The sequence below is a fragment of the Mustela nivalis genome, assembly GCF_964662115.1.
Source record: "Mustela nivalis genome assembly, chromosome: 6".
Classification (NCBI taxonomy): domain Eukaryota; kingdom Metazoa; phylum Chordata; class Mammalia; order Carnivora; family Mustelidae; genus Mustela; species Mustela nivalis.
Window position 1 is genome coordinate 79,711,710 of NC_139025.1, and position 21,128 is coordinate 79,732,837.

At 37.8% G+C, this 21,128-nt stretch overlaps 2 protein-coding genes across 3 annotated transcripts in view; both read right to left on the reverse strand.

Moving 5' to 3' along the window:
* The window catches only part of SEMA6D (semaphorin 6D), a 573,864-nt gene that overhangs the window by 221,480 nt on the left and 331,256 nt on the right, over window positions 1–21,128 (reverse strand). The gene's annotated exons all lie outside the window — the stretch shown is intronic.
* LOC309866850 (cytochrome c oxidase subunit 6C) lies at window positions 8,854–9,279 on the reverse strand. The gene has a single exon (XM_082734889.1). The coding sequence runs from the start codon at window positions 9,226–9,228 to the stop codon at window positions 9,001–9,003; it is 228 nt and encodes a 75-aa protein (XP_082591015.1). The 5' UTR covers window positions 9,229–9,279; the 3' UTR covers window positions 8,854–9,000.

The following is a 21,128-nucleotide window of genomic DNA, read 5'->3' on the forward strand; positions in this document are numbered from 1 at the left end:
TTATTTCCTTTTGTGTAGAAAACCCACAGTGAAAAACTTTTGACATTCCCGATTTTTAAAAAATCATATTTTGAACCTTTCTTCCATTTCCTATAAGATGGGATTAAGCGATCTCCCCCATAATAGCTCCATGACACAGAAGAAGCCTGTAGTCACAGAGAATCTGACATCACCATACACTCACTACGGGGTGGCCTCATGCCCTGGTAGGAGTTTCGTGAGAAATAAGCAGACTGTTCTGGGGAAAGAAAAAGTCTCTCAAGGGTATCAAGACAATGCTGCCAGAAGGTTGGGAATCTTTTTTTCATGTACACTGCTGCCAAAAACTTCCTAGGTTTCCACTAGCAGGCAAGCCAGGCCCTCTATCCCTGCTCCAGAGCTGAATGCAAGCCATCCTGTCACATGTTTTCTTTGCTAGCTGCTGTGGGAAAAAAGTGTATGGTTGGCACCATAGGGGCTGGGGAATTCCCTCTGATACACTTAACTAAGTGAATATGTATATTTTCAGCCCTGAGGGTTGGGTGAATTGATTCAGTTCAAACTGTAATGATTTTCAGCAGCATGTCTTCATGACTCATAAGGTGACTTGGAAAGCATGAATGCCATGCTTCATGCTCCATGGTTGGTGCTGTTAAAGATATTGATGACAATGATGACATTATAATTAATAATAATGATGATAGTAACAGACAAAAGTTCTCCTAAGGAACTCCATTATAATTGTATAGCTCATACTTTCCTATAATGTTCTAAATGTTTATAATAAGCTCATGTTGGGTGCCTGGGTGGCTCAGTGGTTAAGCCGCTGCCTTCGGCTCGGGTCATGATCTCAGGGTCCTGGGATCGAGTCCCGCATCGGGCTCTCTGCTCGGCGGGGAGCCTGCTTCCTCCTCTCTCTCTCTCTGCCTGCCTCTCTGCCTACTTGTGATTTCTCTCTGTCAAACAAATAAATAAATAAAAAAAATCTTTAAAAAAAAATAATAAGCTCATGTTATTTTAGATTCAGACAAAATTATACATGTATGTGTATAATCTTTATATACATATGCATGTATACATATGTGTAGGTGAGATATGTATACACATCCCCATCATCATATTGAAAGGGATTCTTTTATTCTGTCAACCATGTTTTGGAAGCACAATGTGTCGTCCTGAGAACATTCGTACTGCTTTGAAGAATGTCCAAATGGCAACTGGGATGACTCTGGAGAGTTCTATGAAAGCTTTGCTGAGAGGAGAATGGCTCTCTCCATATTTTTGAACATGTGCAAATTCCCTTGCCTACACTTTGTATACTTCCCCATTTCTATGTTTGCTTCCAGAAGGGAGAGGGCCAAGAAAGAGCTGAACTTGTTCCAAAGGGAGGTGTTTCTGGCAGGTGTGAGGATTTTAAGATAATAAAAACATGTCGCAACCAGCAGTCCCCTCAGCTGAACAGCAGCTGCCTCTCCACGCAACCCACTAAAGCCTGCTTTGGAAGTGTTGTTGGCTTCAGACACTACGCGGACCCACTTCTGTGTTTCCAACCATTTGATCTTTTTACCGCTTAGCCTATCACTGGGGATTCCCAACTACTAAATTAGGAAAGTTTGAAAAGCTCTTCATTTCAACCAGTTCCCATCAACTAGGTAGGCAGAACACATTGTTTTATCTTAAGCACGTAGTTTTCCTCAAAGAGCTTGTGGCAAATAAAAGGACACAAGGATTAAAACTGAATCAAAGGGAAGAATGTGTCAGCAGTTATGTAATTTGGGGGAAAACAAGTTTTCACCCCAGAGGTGGGAAATTCCAGAATCTTCCTGTTTCTGGACTAAACTCATCACAAATGTAGGTGAGAAATGGAGTCTTCTTTCCTGCTTTATATGGTTAATGTGTGTAAGAGCCACAGTGAGCTAAAACTGACTTCATTTTGATTGCTTTCTTGTAGGTAGGAGATGGATGTTAATAATGTTTCAGACATACATTTTTATAAGGGTTTTAGAGGCCTTAGGCCAACGTGGATGGATTTTTTTTTAAAGATTTCCTTTATGCTCTTTGCACATTTTTGAGCTTCAAACTAAGATTCTATGAGCCAGCTATTTTCAAGTGCAGATAACAACATGATTGAAACAAATCTCTATTAAAGAAGAACAAAGATGGATGAACACATTTTCTTCCATTTTATTGGGACTTACCAAATGTTGGAAGTTAAAAAAAAATAGTCAAAAACCAATATAGCACAGAAACAGGAACAGTGCTGGAATATTTGATGTGTAAAACAAAAACAAAAGCAAAAATACTGTTCCATAGAAATTAGCAGTTTAGATGGAAAGCAAGGCATTTTGTTCTGCAGGGAAGTCTTTCTCAAGGTTTGGGCTATATAGAAGTAAGCAGCAAATAATAATTTAGACCCACAATTTTCCTGTGATTAGTGGTAATGGTGTTGTTGCTAATGTTTCTGGAGGAACATAAGAGGTTTCTGTGGTATGAGAGTTTATAAGCGGGTGGATTTTGAGATGGGTAGAGTATTTTCATCATTTTCCTCCTGTTTTTAAGGGATCTTATCTTGTCCTGATGTAATCAGGATTCCCCAGAAATAATAATAATCTTTCCAACTAGTATTTATATATGTATAGTCTGAGTTAGATGTAAAAATAGTCTCATTTCACAAGTGCACATAAAGTCAGAGGTATTTCTTTGTGTGTATTTTTATAAGCAATGATCCCCCCCATTGACCCTCCCCAGAACAGGCTAAGCTGGGAACAGGCTATTTCTGTCAGCTAGAATGTCTGGCTCTTGATGCATAAGTACTAGACAGAACTGGGTTGGAACAGGGACTGAAGGGGCCAAGGTCAGAGGCTGGATACCAATTAGCTTTGTACAGAGGATACAACTGTGTCCTAGGGGCACAGATGCCCCTTGGTCATCTGACTGGGAGCTGCAGCATATGGTTGATCTCGAGGGAAATCCTAGTGTGAATGATCCAGTATGATCAGTCATATCCACTGAGATCATACCAAATGTGTATGCCCCTCCACAATAGGTTTCTCCTCCATGGCCACAGGGTGCTGGTCATGTGTCCTAAATGCAAAGAATGGTAGGGATGGGAGGGAAGTTCCTGTGGATTTTGTGGCATTATTTTCTAGGTCATCTACTTTGGAACTTTTAAGCCAAGGTTTGATTGTGATCTGAAACCATGTTATGTACTGAGAGGGCATCCCATTTCAAAATATTTAGAGATGTAATATGCTTACAGATATATAGCTATAGCTATCCAATATGGATTTATTGGCTAGGTTTCATTGGTTCAGAAGTCAAGACAGTGCAGTGAAAAGAAGTTCAACTTTGGAGTTAGAGAAATTTAAATTAAAATCCCAAACCCATACTACTTGCTATCGCCTTAGGAAAGTTAAATAATGTACCAAGCCTCAGTTTCCCAAACCATAAAATGGAATATATTTGATACCTATCTTTTCCCACTTGGTTTCAGTGATACTCCAAATTTCTTTGTCTTTCCTCAGTATCTTCCAGCTCTTTTCATTTACATGGTTTTTGGAGTTTTAAGTTTCCTTAAATGAAAACTTCCTATGCCAGTTCATAACAACTTGGAAAACTCCCTTAACCTACCCCATTCCCAGCCCTACATACATGTAGTAAATATGTGTGCATGTGTTGGAGATGATAGCTTCAGGCTGTACTGATCTCCATGCTTCTACACTTTTCCGTCTTGAGTTGGGTGCAGCTTTTGGTTTGCTGCTTCTATCTGGAAGGGACCTTTTATGTGGCTCAGCACTGTTGCCACACTGGGAGGTGAAGAAGAAAATGAGGGAGAAGTGCTAGGAAAAGGTGGTGTCACAAACTAAGACCAGAAAACAACATTTGAACTGGAACAAGATAGGATGTCCTCAAGTGTTGATTCGAGGCCTCCTTTCATTCCTTCTGTCCTCCAAATGGCAGAAGATACATATTTTTTCATCTCTTAGTTCTTTCATAAAATATAAAAGGAATATTGTGACTATACATTAAAAGTTGATCACATTTACTTAAATCTTAGAAGCGAGATTTAGAATAGCCTATTCATGGACATGCAAAGTAAAACAAGACTATACAACTCAATTGAGAAACTGACAAATTGGGACTACACTTTGATATTCTGAGCTAATAGCTATTAACATCAAGAACGTTTGATGTCTTGCTACTGTTTGTTTGCATGAGGCAAACTCTAATCTGATTAGGTATTATAGCCTAAGGAATATGTCTTTCATGACAGACCACCAACAACCGTTGCTATTGATCATGCAATCCAGAATAGGTATCAGTAGATAGAGTACAAATCTATACGTGTCCACTGTATTCACCCAGTGATGAATAACTTAGCAACCTATTTTAATTTACCTTAATTTGTAATTCAATTGGTTACACATTTTCCCCCAAAGTGTTAATCAATTTTCAATCAAAGCAGATTGAAGTGTCACCCTGGGTCCCTTCAGAGTCCCTAAAGCATTATTTATTTTAGAGACAAAAATCTCAACCCTTTTATATATGTCTACACTTTCCTGGAAAGCACTGAGCTATAGATTTGTTGGTTTACTGACCCACTTGTACAAGTAAAAGTCCACATTCTCTTCCTCTACCCCATGCCACCCTGCTAAGAAACCAATTCATACACAGTAATTTCCCAATATGGCAGCTTTAGATAAATTCTTAAGATAAAAATACTTGATTTAGGCTATAGCTGTATTAAAGACTATCCAAACAAACAAACTAAAACCCCTCTTGCCCACATGTTTCTCTCTCTGGCTTTCCTAAGGTTGTTGTCTATGTCAGAGTCACAAATGGATGCATCCTGCCTTGTTCTGGGTTTCAATGTCCTTCATATTCTAGAAGTCTTTGCAGTTCATTTCTCCATCAGAGTTTAACGACTCTGAGTTCCATTTTCCCAGGACTTCTTGGATGACAAGTACCTGAATTATTTGACCTTAGGGACAATGGGCTATGGTGGCCTGATGTACTAATACTTGAATATTGTCAAATATAAGCTCAATATTGTCAAATATAAGCTCCATAAGAGAAGCACCATGCTATTATTTTAACTTACATTTGAGTCCAAACTTTCCAGCACAGTGCCTGACAAATAGTACTCAATTTTGACCCCATAAGTATTCAATAGCTATTGTTGAATAAAGCAACAAGGATACTTATTTATATTCTAAGAAGGGTTTTCAATATTTTGATCCAAAGCATTTATAATGATGGTGTGATTAAAACTCAGAGCAAACTTCCAAGTGGTATTTTGGGATTAGGATACTCCGAAGATAGGCTAAATGCTTCATACTTTTGGGTGCTTGATCTATCACAGGTAAGGTTAATCACAATTAATTTCACAAAAATAAATTTTTATAAAATATCTAGTTACATTCATTTGGCAGGCATTAAAATGTTCTAATTTGATTTAAATATATCTTTGAACCTACATTGTTTAGTTTGGATGGTCCCGTGGTTAAAATTAACAAAGTAATTCCTTTACTTACTATAGTAGAGATGAAAAGGGATGCTTTTGATCAATGGTAGACTTCTGAATACTGTAAGACAAGTCTGTCAACTGACTATGGTTTCTATATTTAAGTAACTCACTTCTTCCTCTGGTCTGGCAAATTCCTCATTTTCTGATCTCTCACATACATCATTTTAGCTTTATTTTTACTTGTTTGGAAGAAAGCTACCCCAACCCAATTTAGCATTGTGGAAGTATGCAGAAGAAATTTTATTTTATTTTATTTCATTTCACTTCATTTTTCATTTCATTTTTAAAGATGTATTTATTTCAGAGAGAGAGCGAGGAGGGGAGAGGAGAAGGAGAGGGAGAGAGAAACTCAAGCAGATTCCTGGAAGCCCTACCCTGGGCTCAGTCCCAAGACCCATTAGATAGATCATGACCTGAGGCAAAATCAAGACTGACTGTCCCACCCAGACTCTCCCAGAATGTTTCAGTAGGTTAACATCTCATCACAGAATCATCAGACTGAAAAAAAACCCTTAACAGTCATAGAATTCCAGAATTAGAAGAAAGCCCTACAGATCATTTAGTCCAAGCCCTTTAGCTGAAAAAACAGATTTGACTTACTAAGTTGTCCAGAGTGACACAGCAAGGTTAGACTCAAAGTTAGGCCCTTTAATTCCTATTCCAGGATTTGTCTGAAGTTTCCTCCTTAGTCATGGAGTCATTAATTCATTCAAGAACCCTTTTATTAAACATCTATAATAAAGATACTGCTAAAGCATTGGTGGTGCAGAAATGTGAGATAGTGCTAGATAGACAATACCTACTGCACTGTCCCTGCCCTCAGGGCGCTCACAGTAGAACAAATGCAACAGATGTCTACACTAGCAGTGTGAATTATAGGCCTTGTGGAAACATGTGACGGGGCACCTAAGTCAACCTGAAGTCAGGGAAGCTGGGCTGTGGCTCCTCTTTGAAGCCCCATTGCTAACCTGAACAGACACAAGGAATCATTGCTAAAAAGAACTTCTGACTGATTGGTCATGTTTTCCCCAGAGTCACATTAGTGCTTCTGTGACATTCTAGTGATCTGCAATATGTAGTACTGCCTATAATCAGCAGAAAAAAATTGACTAAAAACAACAATGACAACAACCTCCCAGACAACTTAGAAAAAAGAGAATTGCACTTCTTTAAGCAAGCAGTATTCTAATTTTTCAGAATGGATAAGAAGGAAAAGCAGGAATGGCAGAACCTCTAGCTGGGTAATATGTTAAGCCAAAATATATAATATGTTCAATGGTGTCATTACTAGTGATTACACACAGGATCAACCAATTCTGGTAAATCACCAGGCCAAACAAGTGCCTTCACTCTCCAAGAACTACACATGTAGAATCAGGAGTTAGATGCGTTTCTGTTGTCGGCTGAAAGGGAGAGTAGCTATAGCAGAAAGGAGTTTCTAGGGTGGTGGCTTCTTGTTGGCAGTTCAAGAAGCTGAATTCTCTGGATTCTCTGAATTATCCAAGGTTTATCTGATTCATGTACCACAGGATTGGCTTTTTGTCTCATCAGTTCCTCAACAAAAATATTCTTGTCAGATCATTGGGTTATTTTGCTTTGGAAAGAAATGTTTCTGAAATACTACAGGTGGAAGTCAGAAGAAAATAGAATTCATGATAGGAATTTATGATTGGCTGATTATTATACCCATAAACTGAGGTGCACCTGCAGTTAAGTTCTGTGATTGGTTTTCATGGGGATTTCATTGACAGTCAACATCTTCCTTTTTCTTGTTATAACAGCAACCTAACTCTGTATATATGCATATATAACAGTTTTTTAAGGGAATGCAAAAATGTTTCGAAGGGTCTTTTTAAAAATCAAATAAGCAGCTGCAAATGGGGAAATAACCATTCCAACTCTGTTTGGGAAACAGCTCTGATCACTCAGGGTATTCAGCAACTGCACAGGGAACTGATTTAGAACAGCTCTGAATATACCATGAAAACCAGCCCTAAGCTAATTCGTCTGATTGTACTCTTGGCAGCTCTTTTCGGATTGCTAACACTTTGCAGCTGTAAAAATAAAACAAAAACACCCTTGAAATAAGTTAGGTGCATATATGAAAAGCACAGCTGGCCTACTCCCCCAGATCATCTGCAGATATAAGATTCATTTTTTGAATGCTATTTTGCAAAGGGAAAGACCATGGCCATCTCTGAAGAAAAGCCAAAATTGCAAAGAGGATTCATTCATAGTTCTTTCTTCCCTCTATACCTTTTCTCTCCATGTCTTTGGAACCATTTTACTTAGCTCCACGGAAATTGCTGTTAGACACATCAGTTTTGGCCAAGTCCACACAAAACCAAGCAGAGATCAAGTAATTTTTTGGAGGCTCAGAATAACAGAATCTGGATGACTTTGGCCATAAAATGTCTTTATTTACCATCAGGATTCTTTCAACTCAAATTCTTTGGATAATTATTTATGTTCACCTGGTCTTTACAGGAACACTTTCAAGAAGTTATAGGAGTCAAATTATCTTGTTGACTTTTAACTGTAATGGAGCTCAAATATCTTTCTGGACAACTTTCTGCCCATCTCCAGGAGTCTGACTAATAGCTCTTTCAGAACCAAACACTTGAATATTTCTTATTTGCAATCTTCTTTACTATGTTGCATATGAATGTTTTGTCATAAGCAAAAGACCAAAAGCTGCTGAGGGAAGGGTCTACATCTCTTCTTACACACAGCATCCTTGCATACTGCTCATTACAAATTTGATGTTATTAAAATTTCACCATAGTTCCCTTTTATCTTTGTCAGAATTCTTGTAATTTGCACTTGGTTTTTACTTCCCATTTGGTCTTATCACCAACATTCTATTTCATCGGTCTTCTTCTCCATCAGTAATAAATTACTCATTCTTGTACACCTCCACGCTTGATCACACTTGTTGCTTTTGAAAACCGTTCCCTTTGTTTGGAATATGCTCTCCATTTCTGTCTGGGGTCTTCCATGTGTCCTTTCCAGTCACTATGACCCCCCTTCAGAAGGCTTCTTGAACATCCCCAGAGAAGCCCTGTGTATCCTTTATCCTTTTCTCAGCTCTTCTGGAGTAGAGTGTGAGGTATTTCATTACAGGATTGATCATGTGACCTTTCAATGAGGGTCCAGAGCCTAGTCTTCTCATTCTTGTATTCAGATGTGGTATATAGGCATTAACCAATTAGGACATTAATTAATTAATTAATCAGACATTCAATTTATCTGTACAGAGGACGTGCCAGCTGAGTGCAACCTGCCTGTGTCACCACCGTGTGCAGCTACCATATATGCATTAACCATTCACTGAACAAATTGAGAGATTTTTTTTTTTTTCAAAGTATGTGTTAGTTGTTTATTTATCAAGACAATTCCATAACCCAATATCCATGCTTCATAGTTCAGGAACACATAGGTCAGTGACAAACTTCAATTGAACTCAACCCAAAGAAATTCTTTACATTCCAAAATCACTTTGCACTCTGAAAGATACCAGCCCTCCTCATCGCCTCAAAATCTTTCATGGAATCGTAGTTTCTGTAGAAATCTGCATATGCATTCTTTCTTGGTTCGGCCACAGCAAACTTATAGAAAGCTGCAACCCCCAGGGATACAACGAAGGCTCCAACAACGTGAAATCGCAGACGCTTGGCCAGAAGGCCTCGCATCTGAGGTTTCGTCAAAGCACTGGAAGTCATGGTAGTTATTCTCTACACCAACCTCAAACCTAACGTCCTTCCTAACTGATAATCACAAATTGAGAGATTTAAAAGATGAATGAAAAGATGAATGGATGAGTGAATGATTCTTTTTTCAATGTGAGCTCATAAGATATCTTACTAACTTGACTCTTAATGGCAAAGGATGCCTTTCTAATTTTGAAATATTGTCTCAGAGGTCACTAACTGTAAAAACCTGAAAATGAAGTTTGCAGACATTTTATTCAGACCCTGTTTCAAGTGGATCTTTCTAAGCTATAGGCAAATCTCATTTTTATGTGGGTGGATTCTCTGAATTACGGTTTATTCACAATAAACTATGTTTTAAAGTTCTTACTAGGAATTAGCACCTACTCTAAATTAATTAAGTGTTCACAGTGTGGCTTCATTACATGTTTGAAGTGTTGTGAATTCCCAGAGCACCAGACACATCCATATTCAAATGTAAGTGCAAAATAAAATTTAAAAAGCACATTACAGAGCTAAACATAAAAACTTTTTGGATCATGATTCTACTCATCTCTGGCATGAGTAGAGTCCTTCCAATTCTCCAAAGTGTGTTCTCATGCATTTAAAAGGCCAGGTGTTGGTATCATCCCCTTTTACAGATGAGATAACAGGAACCAATGAAGAGGAGCAATGGTTTGCCTAGTGAAATTCAACTCAATAATGACAAAGGAGTTCCCTGTCAGATCTACTATCTCCTAGATGAGAGCTGGACTCATGTCTTCTGTCCAGTATATTTTGGCTACATTTCTCTGCAGTTGCACAGTGGAAAACAGAGGTGCACACATAACCAGAATTGTGTTTCATTTCTATGCTCCTGGGTATAGGATGCATATTACATGCTTATTTCCTGGGTATAAAACTGAGCCCAAGGTTATGAGGTGAATGGCCTTTGTCTCAGAGGCATTTAAAATTACATTATCATAATATTATTAATCTTTTGATTACATGAACTCATTTCTTTTGAGAATAAATTTACAATGTTTTAATTGTCACCATGGTATGTGGTAGCTCGTGACATAGTTGTAAGCAGATGTCAGTAGAAATTTCAGTGGCAATACCAGGTGATGACAAGCACATCACAATATAGAAAAAACTGAAATAAATTTTTTGTGTTTTAAATTATCTGGCTATATCATAAAATTCAGCAAAGCAGGATATTTTTTGCAATATGCTTTCTAACACCTTGTCCAGGAAAGGCATGGTTATCAATGTCTCTGAAGCTTAAGTCATAGCTCGAATATTTTCACTAGAAAGAAGGTCTTTAAGGATTCTTAGCTTAATGTCTCTTTTCTTAATTTTATCCCCTGAGCTCTAGATAGATCTTCTTGATACCAAGGAAATCATTTCTTTTCTTCTTCTGGGTTTACATTCTCTGCATGGTTGTTGAAGGCATGTCTATTCTTTCTTTCTCTTAAATGAGTTTTCTAAAAACTTATTTTTTGCTAGTACTTTGCCATGTATCAGTGTGCTGACACCAAATAATATTTTTAGTAGACTTTATGACAACTGGAAAATCCAGAAAAAGTATTCATTATTAAACTCAATAAAAAAGAATTTCTTTATTAGACTATTAAAGTTTGCTGACCTAAGCCTACTCATTGCTGGGGTTTTTAAAAAATATTTATTTATATATTTATTTGACAGACAGAGAGAGAGAGAGAGAGAGAGAGAGAGGAAGAAACAGGCTCCTGGCTGAGCAGTAAGCCTGATGTAGGGTTTGATCCCAGGACCCTGGAATCATGACCTGAGCCGAAGGCAGAGGCTTTAACCCACTGAGCCACCCAGGTGCCCCTCGTTGCTGTTTTAAACAACCACATTCTCTCATGTATTATGACAAGTATCAATAGCTATTGTGCTTACCTCATACACCAATTAACAAACCAGTGGATTCTGAGGCATATAATTAGTTTGACTGTAAAAGAGACATTTGCTTAGCTGTTGGCTTTCTTTTCCAAAGTTGGTATGATCCAAGTTCACTACTAGGACTTGGTTTGAATTTTAACCCAAAGAGCTATAAAATACCTGGGGCTCTTCTACCCTCCCCCCTCCCACCCCCAGCTTGCCTGATATGCTTCCAGGTCCTGTGAGAAATAGAGTGGAAGGTGAGACACATGACAAAAGCCTCTAACCCTCCTGGGATAATATCAAGTTCTTCAAACTTTTTTGGTAAATATTAATGACCAGTCACTGTGTTAGACGTGGGAGATACAGTATGAGCCAATAGGGCACATTTTCTAATACCCCCAGTGACTCAGAAGCAAATGGAACAAACAATGTTACTCAGATAATCATATTTTTAAAAGTTAAAATTACATCTATAACAGGTGCTTCTAAGGAGAGAAATGTGATCTGATGAAAGCATACAAACATTTTATCTAAATAGGAAGTAACTGATAAGAAATTTATTGACTGTAGAAACTCAAGGAGGGTTAAGAGGACTGGCATAAAGGGCTGAGAGCTTGGGACAAGTGGAAAAATGATACCTAATGTATAGAAAAACATAGAAGAACAGAGAAAAGAAATTATGTGGAAGAAAAGAAAGGGATAGGACATGTAAAAAATTGGACAGCTCCCAATGTACCACAACATCTAGATGTCCAAACAATATGGAGTGTGTTGAGAAGATGGTGATAGGAACCAGCTAAGAAGGGACCAGAACAGAGATGGATGTATAGTAACATCAGAATCAGGGTGAAAGAGATATAGGGAATCTGAACTATAGACTGAATTCAGAATGTTTGGGGTTTGAGCAATCAGAAAATATGCAGTTCTGTCAAATTACTATAGTTGTTGTGAAAATATCTCATCATGCTTGCCCTTTTTGCCTCTGATCACCTCCCTTCAGTCTCCGTACATGGGCTCCTATTCTGTATTTGCTCTGAAGCTTTGGTCTTCTCTCCTGACTTCTCCCTGAATCACCCCCTGGGAGAGCACATAATTTCATACCTCATGACCACAGATACATCATTGATTTTCAGAACGATTCTTCCAACCCTGAAAGCTATCCTGCACTATAACCCACATTTTAAATTTGGATAATCTATTGTCAACCCCGATTCCACACATCCAAAACCAATCAAACTGTATCTTTACTCTCTCTACAGAACCTAACCTAGCATTGCCACTTCTGCTAATAGCCATGTATCATCCCAAACACAAAGACAGAACCCTTTGAGGCATGCTTTGGTCATCCTTGACTGCTTCATTTCCTTGTACCTCCATAGCCAGTTTATCACCAACTCACATGTTTTATCCTGTGAGGTGACTCTGGAGTTTGCCCATTTCTCATTCCAACTGCCAACATCCTGGTCCAGGCCCATGTGGCTTCAAGACTGACCCATGGCAGAACCTTTGATTTGTTCTCCTAGGATCCAGGGCTTTCTTCTAATTTACTCTGGAAACGTCTGTGTAATATTCATAAGTAAATTTTAAACATCTTTTTCCCTATTAAGAACTTATAAGGACTCCAAAATATTTTACAGTATCTAATCTAAACTCTTCCCCACTGCCTCCATCACCTCCTTTACTCAAAGGTAAAGGGCCAACCTTTACCTTCTATCTTATATTTGGACTTCCATGTCTCCTGACCTAGAGACAATCTTCCTTATCCTCTTAACCCATATAGTTGTTGTTTATTTTTCTTTAGGTCTCCTTTGTTGTTTTATAATCTGTTTAAACCCATCCCTAGAGCCATGATATGTCACGTCATGATGTCATGATATGTCAAACACTATTCTCTATTATTTATATTTTGAAAATAAGAATGTTTGTTTTTCTCCCTTTCCAAATAAAAAATTAATTCATATTGATTGTGATTTTCTAAATTATATACTACCTCCAAGAAGTTGTAGTAACCATCATTCTCCAATGAAAATCATAGGCTATACTTTTCTAAGATAGTTTTTATACCACTTGGTCCTCTCTGACTTCTGTATATAAATGCTTACAGATGCATCACACTGATATTTTCTTAATGAAATGCTTCATGCACTGTTATTTAAATGTATCACGAAGACTCTTAGACAAGTTGTAACAGTTTGAATTATTTTATTTCTTTATAAGAAATGAAGATATGTGATAATGAAATCAAAATAGTTCCAAGAAATTCCCTCTTTAGATCTGAGGAATATAAAGTTGATATATAATTATTGGAAAAAGCAAATATTTTATAAAGTAAATCAATAGAATTTTTTTTAAGATTTTATTTATTTATTTATCTGACAAAGAACACAAGTAGGCAGAGAGGCAGGCAGAGAGAGAGAGAGACAAGCAGGCTCTGCACTGAGCAGGGAGCCCAATGCGGGGCTCTATCCCAGGACCCTGGAATCATGACCTGGGCTGAAGGCAGAGGCCTTAACCTGCTGAGCCACCCGGGCGCCCCTAGAATTTTTTTTTTTAAAGCATGCAGTGTTTGTACACAGATTATTCCCTAAGTATTCAGAGATGGCTCCTTTAAGTTAGGTAACTTTTTTGGTTTTTCTATTTTCCCAGCTTTCTCTGTGAATTCTTCTTGCAGAATAATATGGTCTTTGGAAATTATGGATTTTATTGTTAGTGAAATAAATTCATTCTGATTGGCTTCATTATAATGGATGTGGAATAGCTGACTGTGTTTTGTTCTTGACTACATTTTGTTTTCTCACTATTCATAAACAATATTGATCCTGGAAAAGGCATCTTGGGACCAATAATGAGATATTCTCCACATGAAGACATGGACGTCATTACTGATTTGTGTACACTTAATAATTCTTCCAAATTGTCCCTCAGTGATAGACAGTCATTTGGCCTGAATCTGGAAGCCAACTATACAATCTCACAACTGTGACCGAGCTTGCATTGCCTAAGAGAGAGGCAACAGCGTCCTCACATGTTAATTCATTAAGCATTCACTGTGCCCCAGTCAAAATTAATATCCTTTTCCTCTTGACTTTCACAGAATTTTGGCACATCTTCATAACATAATACTTGTAAGGAGCCCCTTTAAGTCAGGGATATCTTGTTTATTTCTGTATTCCCCAAATCCACCATAGAACTATGTTGCTAGGAGGTTCTAGATAAATTACTGTTCCGTTGAGTACAAAGACAGCTCTATCCACCCCAGACATTAGCATTTCAAGTTACTGTGCCATTTTAAATAATAGATTCATCTTCCTGAAGCATACTTGAAAATTTTTTCATAGTTCCCACCCAGATGAAATCCAAATACAGAATTCAAGACTCCTTATGACCTGAATCTGATCCACTTTTCCTGCCTCACTGCCCACTACTCTTCTTGAAGGCAACACTGACAAATTACCTGCTGTTCCTTGGGTCCACCCCAAGTTTTCTAACCTTGTTTTCCCTTACCTGAATATTCATCCAAATTTAAATTTGTGCATTTAAATCCAAGTGACTTTCTAAATGTCCCCTTTATAAGGTTTTTCTTCAAACCCCTCCTCTCTTTTCCCACCCCTATGAATTGGAGATTAATTGCTCTCTTTTGAAAACTCACATTCCATTCATTAGTGTCTTCTTTTGTTATACTTATAGCACATTCTATCTAGAATTATAGTAGTTTTTATAGCTGTCTTGACTTTCTTTAGGGTAGTGGTCTATCTGATTTCTTGTTTACCCCTCCAAGGTACCTAGTACTTAGGCAGAGCAGGTGTTGAAAAAGTATTTGTTGAATTGCTAATAGAATGGTTTTCCAGAATCAAAAAAATATAGAGAACACCTGCCCCATTTTACGGAAAAGGATTAAGTCTATATAATACAGTGGCAAATAGCATGGACTTTGAAGCAAACTGACTCAGTCTGCATCCCATCTCTGCTTCTTCCTAACTAGTGACCTTGAGCAAGTTATTTGACCTTTGTCCGCCTCTATGTTCTTAACTGTGGAAAGGGATGACATTCATATCTACTGCATAGGGTTTGGAATTTAATGAGTAATGCACACTTAAAAACTTAGAATATGTATATAGTAGGTATCACTAATCACAAGAATTAGCTCAACCCTTCAGAGCAGTTTTCTCAGATTCTATTATTAATTTTCTAAAAGATCATTCCCATTCATCTCACTCATTTCCCGTCACATTCTTTCCTTTCATCTCTCTCATTTGCCTGATCCTGGATCATCTGTTATTGAAAGATTCCTCCCCCTCCCCCACAATAGCTGTTCTATTCCTTATTTATTCCTAGTGTTCCTGAATTTAATATTACAAATAGCTACATTTACATTTATTATGCATAGGCTAATGTCCATATAATGAACAAAGTGGTAGATCTGTAATATTCAAATGATGAAATTTTTTTCAATTTTAATTTTAGTTTGTTAACATATAGTGTAATATTGGTTTCAGAAGTAGAATTTAGTGATGCACCACTTATATATAGCACCCAGTCCTCATCATGGCAAGTGCCCTCCTAAATACCCATCATCCACTTACCACATTCCCCATCCACCTCCCCTCTAGCAACCCTCTCAGTTTTGCTCTCTATAGTTAATAGCCCTTATGATTTGCCTTACTCTTTTTTTCTTCCTTCCCCTGTGTTCACCTATTTTGTTTTTTAAATTCTACATGTGAGTGAAATCATATGGTATTTGTCTTTCTCTGACTGACTTATTTCACTTAGCATAACACACTTTAGCTCTACCCATGTTATTGCAAATGGCAAGATTTCATTCTTTTGGATGGGTAAATAATATTCCATTGTGCATATATCTATATCAATACCACATCTTCTTTATCCATTCATCAGTTGAGGGACATTTGGGCTCTTTCCATAATTAGCTATTACTGCTGTTAAAAACATTGGGGTGCATGTGCCCCTTCAAATCAGTATTTTTGTATCCTTTTCATAAATACCTACTATTGCAATTGTTGGGTCATAGAAAAATACAGACATTATAACAATATTTGTTCTTCCAATCTGTGAGCATGGAATATTTTTCCATTTCTTTTGTGTCATCTTCAATTTATTTCATAAGCATTCTATAGTGATCAGAGTAAAGATCTTTAACCTCTTTGGTTAGGTTTATTCCTAGATATCTTATGGTTTGGGGGGTGAATGGGTTTTTTATTTGTATGTCAGAGATAGATAAGAAAGAGACAATATTGTGGCAGAAACACCATTATAAAAGGAATTTGTGTGTGTCTGTGTGCAGGTAAGGGGGAGTGAGATAGAGTAAAAAATTCAGCTAGGTGAAAAACTAACCTTTCCCCATAGGAAACTTCTTCAAGTATCAGAGATATTCAGAAACATTATGTGGTTTCCTCAACAGCAGAATATTGTCAACCCAAACAACTAATTTACATGAGCTTTTTGTTATGACAGTCAACACATTAACATACACTTAATAGTTTTATTTTTCTAACTTTTTAAAAAAAGATTTTATTAACTTGAGAGAGAAAGTGCAAAAGAGAGAGAGAGCACGAGCAGGGACAGGGGGCAGAGGGAGAAGGAGAAACAGGTTCCCCACTGAGCAGGGGAGCCCAATGCAGGACTTGATCCCAGAACCCTGGGATCCTGACTTAGGGCAAAGACAGATGCTTAACCAACTGAGCCACCCAGGCACCCTTAATATAGTTTTATTAATGTTAGTAACTATTCTATCTCTTTCTGAGATAGAAATTATATTCTTAGGCTGCTTTAGTATTCAGCTTTAAGAAATACTCACTGGTTTGGATTCATTTTTGTTAGTGATGTCCTATAGATGGATACATACTTAGTACATTTCCATGTTCTGCTCTATGCCCTGCTCCCTCTTTAGGTAATAAGCACCCCGTCAGTCTCTGCCACAATGAACTACATGACTTTGGATTGATTTCATATGTAATGACTTAATGACAAACACATATCTCTGTGCATCTCATTTAAAATCAACATGTCAGTAACATTTTCCAGTAAAACTTTTAAAAGCACTTACATTACTCACAAATCTGACATAATCCTGCTATTTTGAATTTTGAGTCTTTTATTCAATTAGAGCAATCATAGCACATTCAGTCTGAGTATCACAGGCCTATGTGACATCCCAGGCTTTGCTTCAGTGTTGAACTCTGTAAATAAGTTCCATCCATCCCCCACCCAATTAAGAAATCGAAAACCTTCTCTGTGCACATTCTTTTCCCAATGGACCCCTGTCCTCCCACAAATAGAATAGAAGTTTGGTGTGACCAAAGTCAAGGAATGTGGTTTTGGCAAGTGCTAATAGCCCTCACACCCTCAGGTGGCCATTCACCCCTTTAGAGTCCATCTCAGCTCAGGGAACTGTCACTTCCCTGTGTCTTCACTTTCTGTACTTCCCACATGCTACATAGCAAGCAAAACTACAGACTTCATTTGAACTTTAAAGAAGACCAAGGGGAAAATTTTGTGCCAACTACTGCACTCTCTGTGTTTCAAAAGATAAAATAGTCAAAAACAGTATTTAATAATCTCCATGATATGTTTTACAGATAAACACCATAATCAATTTATTGTCACCATGCCCACATTCAAAGTTTTCTTTTATATATCTTAAAAAATCATTTTAATAATTTCCAGGAGGGAGTACAGATTGTTTCTCTGCTGCCTTGCCATACTTTTTTGTGGGGCTTACTGGTTTACACTTATATTTCCTGAACTAGATTCAAGTTTTCTATTTGTGAATATCAACCATATGACCATCATGATTTATCATCTACTAGATCTAATAGTCATACAGGGAAAAAAAACAAAACATTCTTTCAGGGATAAATATTTTAGATACCAAGGTTTTCTCAATTTTATTAGAGCCATTCTGTGGGTTATCAGCAGTGCCATGTAAAATATTAATAACATTTGAGGGTTTTTCTTATTTTATTTGTGAATGTGACATACAAGATGGGCTGATTCTTTTTTAGGCTGAGCAATCTCATCATATCACCATCTTCACCAATATCATCAAGCAATTTTTATTAAATGGTCAAATTGGAACGCTATTGTGCTGAATTCATTTTTGCTAGTGATGCCCTATAGATGGACACATACTTAGTATATTTCCACATTCTGCTCTCTGCCCTGCTCCCTCCTTTATACCCATGCCAACTAAAATGGGCAATGAGAACAGTGAAGTGTATGTATAGTGAATTTTCTGTTACCCAGCAGTCCTGAGATTTCAAATGTTCAGTTCAATAAAAGCTTTCAGTGAAATTGAGATATTTAGTCAATTCATCAAGCATATGCAACTTCCCCTTCTTTTTTAATCCGCCATAGATAATAGTCTGGAAGGGCATATCTCCACAGGATCTCTACCAGCCCCTGCTGATTAGGCCAGAGGTAGACAAGGGACCAGGAGGAATAAATACACTCACTGACCAGCCACCAATTAAATATTCTCTCTTAAGAGTTAGAACTGAGAGAGCAAGAATAACAAAGTAGGATTCAACTCTGACACTGGATAAAGGTTTGGGAATAGAATCGGTGCCGTAACAACTCCCAGCTTTATGGAAGCCAAAGTCGTGGGGAGCTGAGTAAATGCACAGTAAATGCACAGCCCAGGAGAACAACAGTACAGACCTAGAAGAAGAGGGAGACAGACAAGGGTCCCAGGAAATTCAGACTACATGAAATTGAATTTTATGAGATTTAACCAAAGCCTTTTAATTAAAGTCTTTATTCCCTGAGCTGATTGGGGGGGTGGGTGTTTAAAACTAAACTATCCTTGACAAAGACACTAGTCAACTAAAACAAGCTAATTTTCAAAGGATTAAAATATATTAATGCCTTTACAAGAAACCTTCCTAGACTGCGATTTGATTTCAAATTGATGCTTGGGAAAGTCCTCCAGGATCCCACAGTGGCCAAGATCTTCTATACCAAAAAAAAAAAAAAAGAGAGAGAGGTGGAGGGATTTGGGGCTGAGATATAGAGTGGAGAGTAGGATCTGGATGCCATTCTACCACGAGGAACATTTTTTATTCTTTTCTTTTTCTTTCTTTTTTTTTTTTTTAGAGAGGGGTGAGTGTGAGGGGGAGAGAGTCAAGGAGGGGTAAAGGGAGAGACAGAATCTCAAGCAGATTTCCCACTGAGCATGGAGCCCAAAGCCTGCTTGATCTCACAACACTGAGGTCTTGACCTGAGTTGAAATCAACCTACTGAGCCACCCAGGTGCCCCCCATGAGGAACATTCTATTAGTCCACCTGGTGTTTTAGAACCAGAGCTACCTGCACCATCCCAGCACACTCACTCACTCACTTATTCTCTTTCTCTCTCTACGTACACACCAACACACACACACACACACACACACACACACACACACACACACAGGATGGTGCACAGCAGCATAATCTCCAATAGGTAGCTCATTAGGAAAGCAAATAAATAATGATGGCAGGGCAGAAGCCATGGGCAGGAGGAAGGGAAGGCAGGTTGTAACCAGCCAGGGCTTTCTCTTTCATTGATTCCCAACACTCGATTTTTGTCCTGACACTGACCCCCTAGAGAGGATGAGGTGGCATAGAGTCCAGCGACGTCCCCTTCTCTCTCCAATCCCCACTCTAATGATCACCTACAGAGGGAGTCCTGGTTAAACTGTCAGATTCATTTGGCAAAATGAAGATAATCACAAATGCATACGCATATGTGCATGTTCCTTTTTGCCTGAAAATATATGCAATGATATAAAGTGTTGCCTATAATAGCATCTTCCAAATGTGCAGCTCCTTTCTGATACCTAATAATTCTGGTCATAACTGTGTTATAGAGTCCGGTGTGTGTGATCATATAATGAAAGTCCAAATATAATTTGTCTATGCATATGGAGACAAGGAACAGAAATGAGGTTATGATGAAGATTTCCTATTTGAATCCTAATTTCCTTTGCACTTCAAATCACAATCTTAATGTTAGGCTGATATTTGCACATATAATTTTAAAGTGTCTATTTGCTGTATGTGTATTTATAGCGAATTCACAATACATAGCTTTCTTCAGTGGAGTCTAATTTGGTAGGAAACTTTCCAGTACTTGTAAACAGTATACAACTTTGACCTATTTTTATTTTCGCTTAGATTTTGTTTTGATTGTATAAAGGTAAATTGGATAGTGTGTCATGATTCATTTGTGCTTATCTTTTATTTTTTGTGTAAATTTGTTTTTATACATAAATACATAAAGTAAAATAATTATACCAAGAGTAATATACAATAATTGAATGCTTATCCTGGCCAGAGGGATGCTAAGTTCCTAACTTGAATTATTTCCTTTAACTCTGTCAATGAACCATATGGAATAGGCATCATTATTAGTTCCAGTGTAGAGATCAGGAAACTGAGGCTGTAAGAGGATTTATGACTTCCTCCCAAATTATCCCAGCTAATGAGTAGCGGTGGCAGGACTCAACTCAAGCTGGCCCATCTCCTAACTTTACCATCATAACTACTAACTACTAAGCTGCACTCTTTACTCTCTCTGTCATCTATAAAGGCAGATGACTTAAGCTAAAATTTGCATTCTGGGGGCGCCTGGGAGGCTCAGTGGGTTAAGCCTCTGCCTTCAGCTCAGGTCATGATCTCAGGATCCTGGGATTGAGCCCCCGCATTGGGCTCTCTGCTCAGGAGGGAGCCTGCTTCACCCCCCCCCCCCTTCTCTGCCTGCTGCTCTGCCTACTTGTAATTTCTTTCTCTCTGTGTCAAATAAATAAGTAAAGTCTTTAAAAAGAAATAAAATTTGCATTCTGGGAAACTGGATCTTAAAAACATCACTTATGACTTATAACCCCTAGATATGTCCTTTAGTACACACAGTGTCTTCAAAATCCACCTGAGGTCTCTTTAAATGTCTTGTGATCTTAATTCTATAAAATAATAACTATGTCAAAGAAACAATCATGGAAGATATTTTTGAAGGAGCAGGAGGGTGT

Coding starts and splice junctions, on each gene's coding strand:
- LOC309866850 (XM_082734889.1), bottom strand. CDS start 9,228: ATGACTTCCAGTGCTTTGACGAAACCTCAGATGCGAGGCCTTCTGGCC.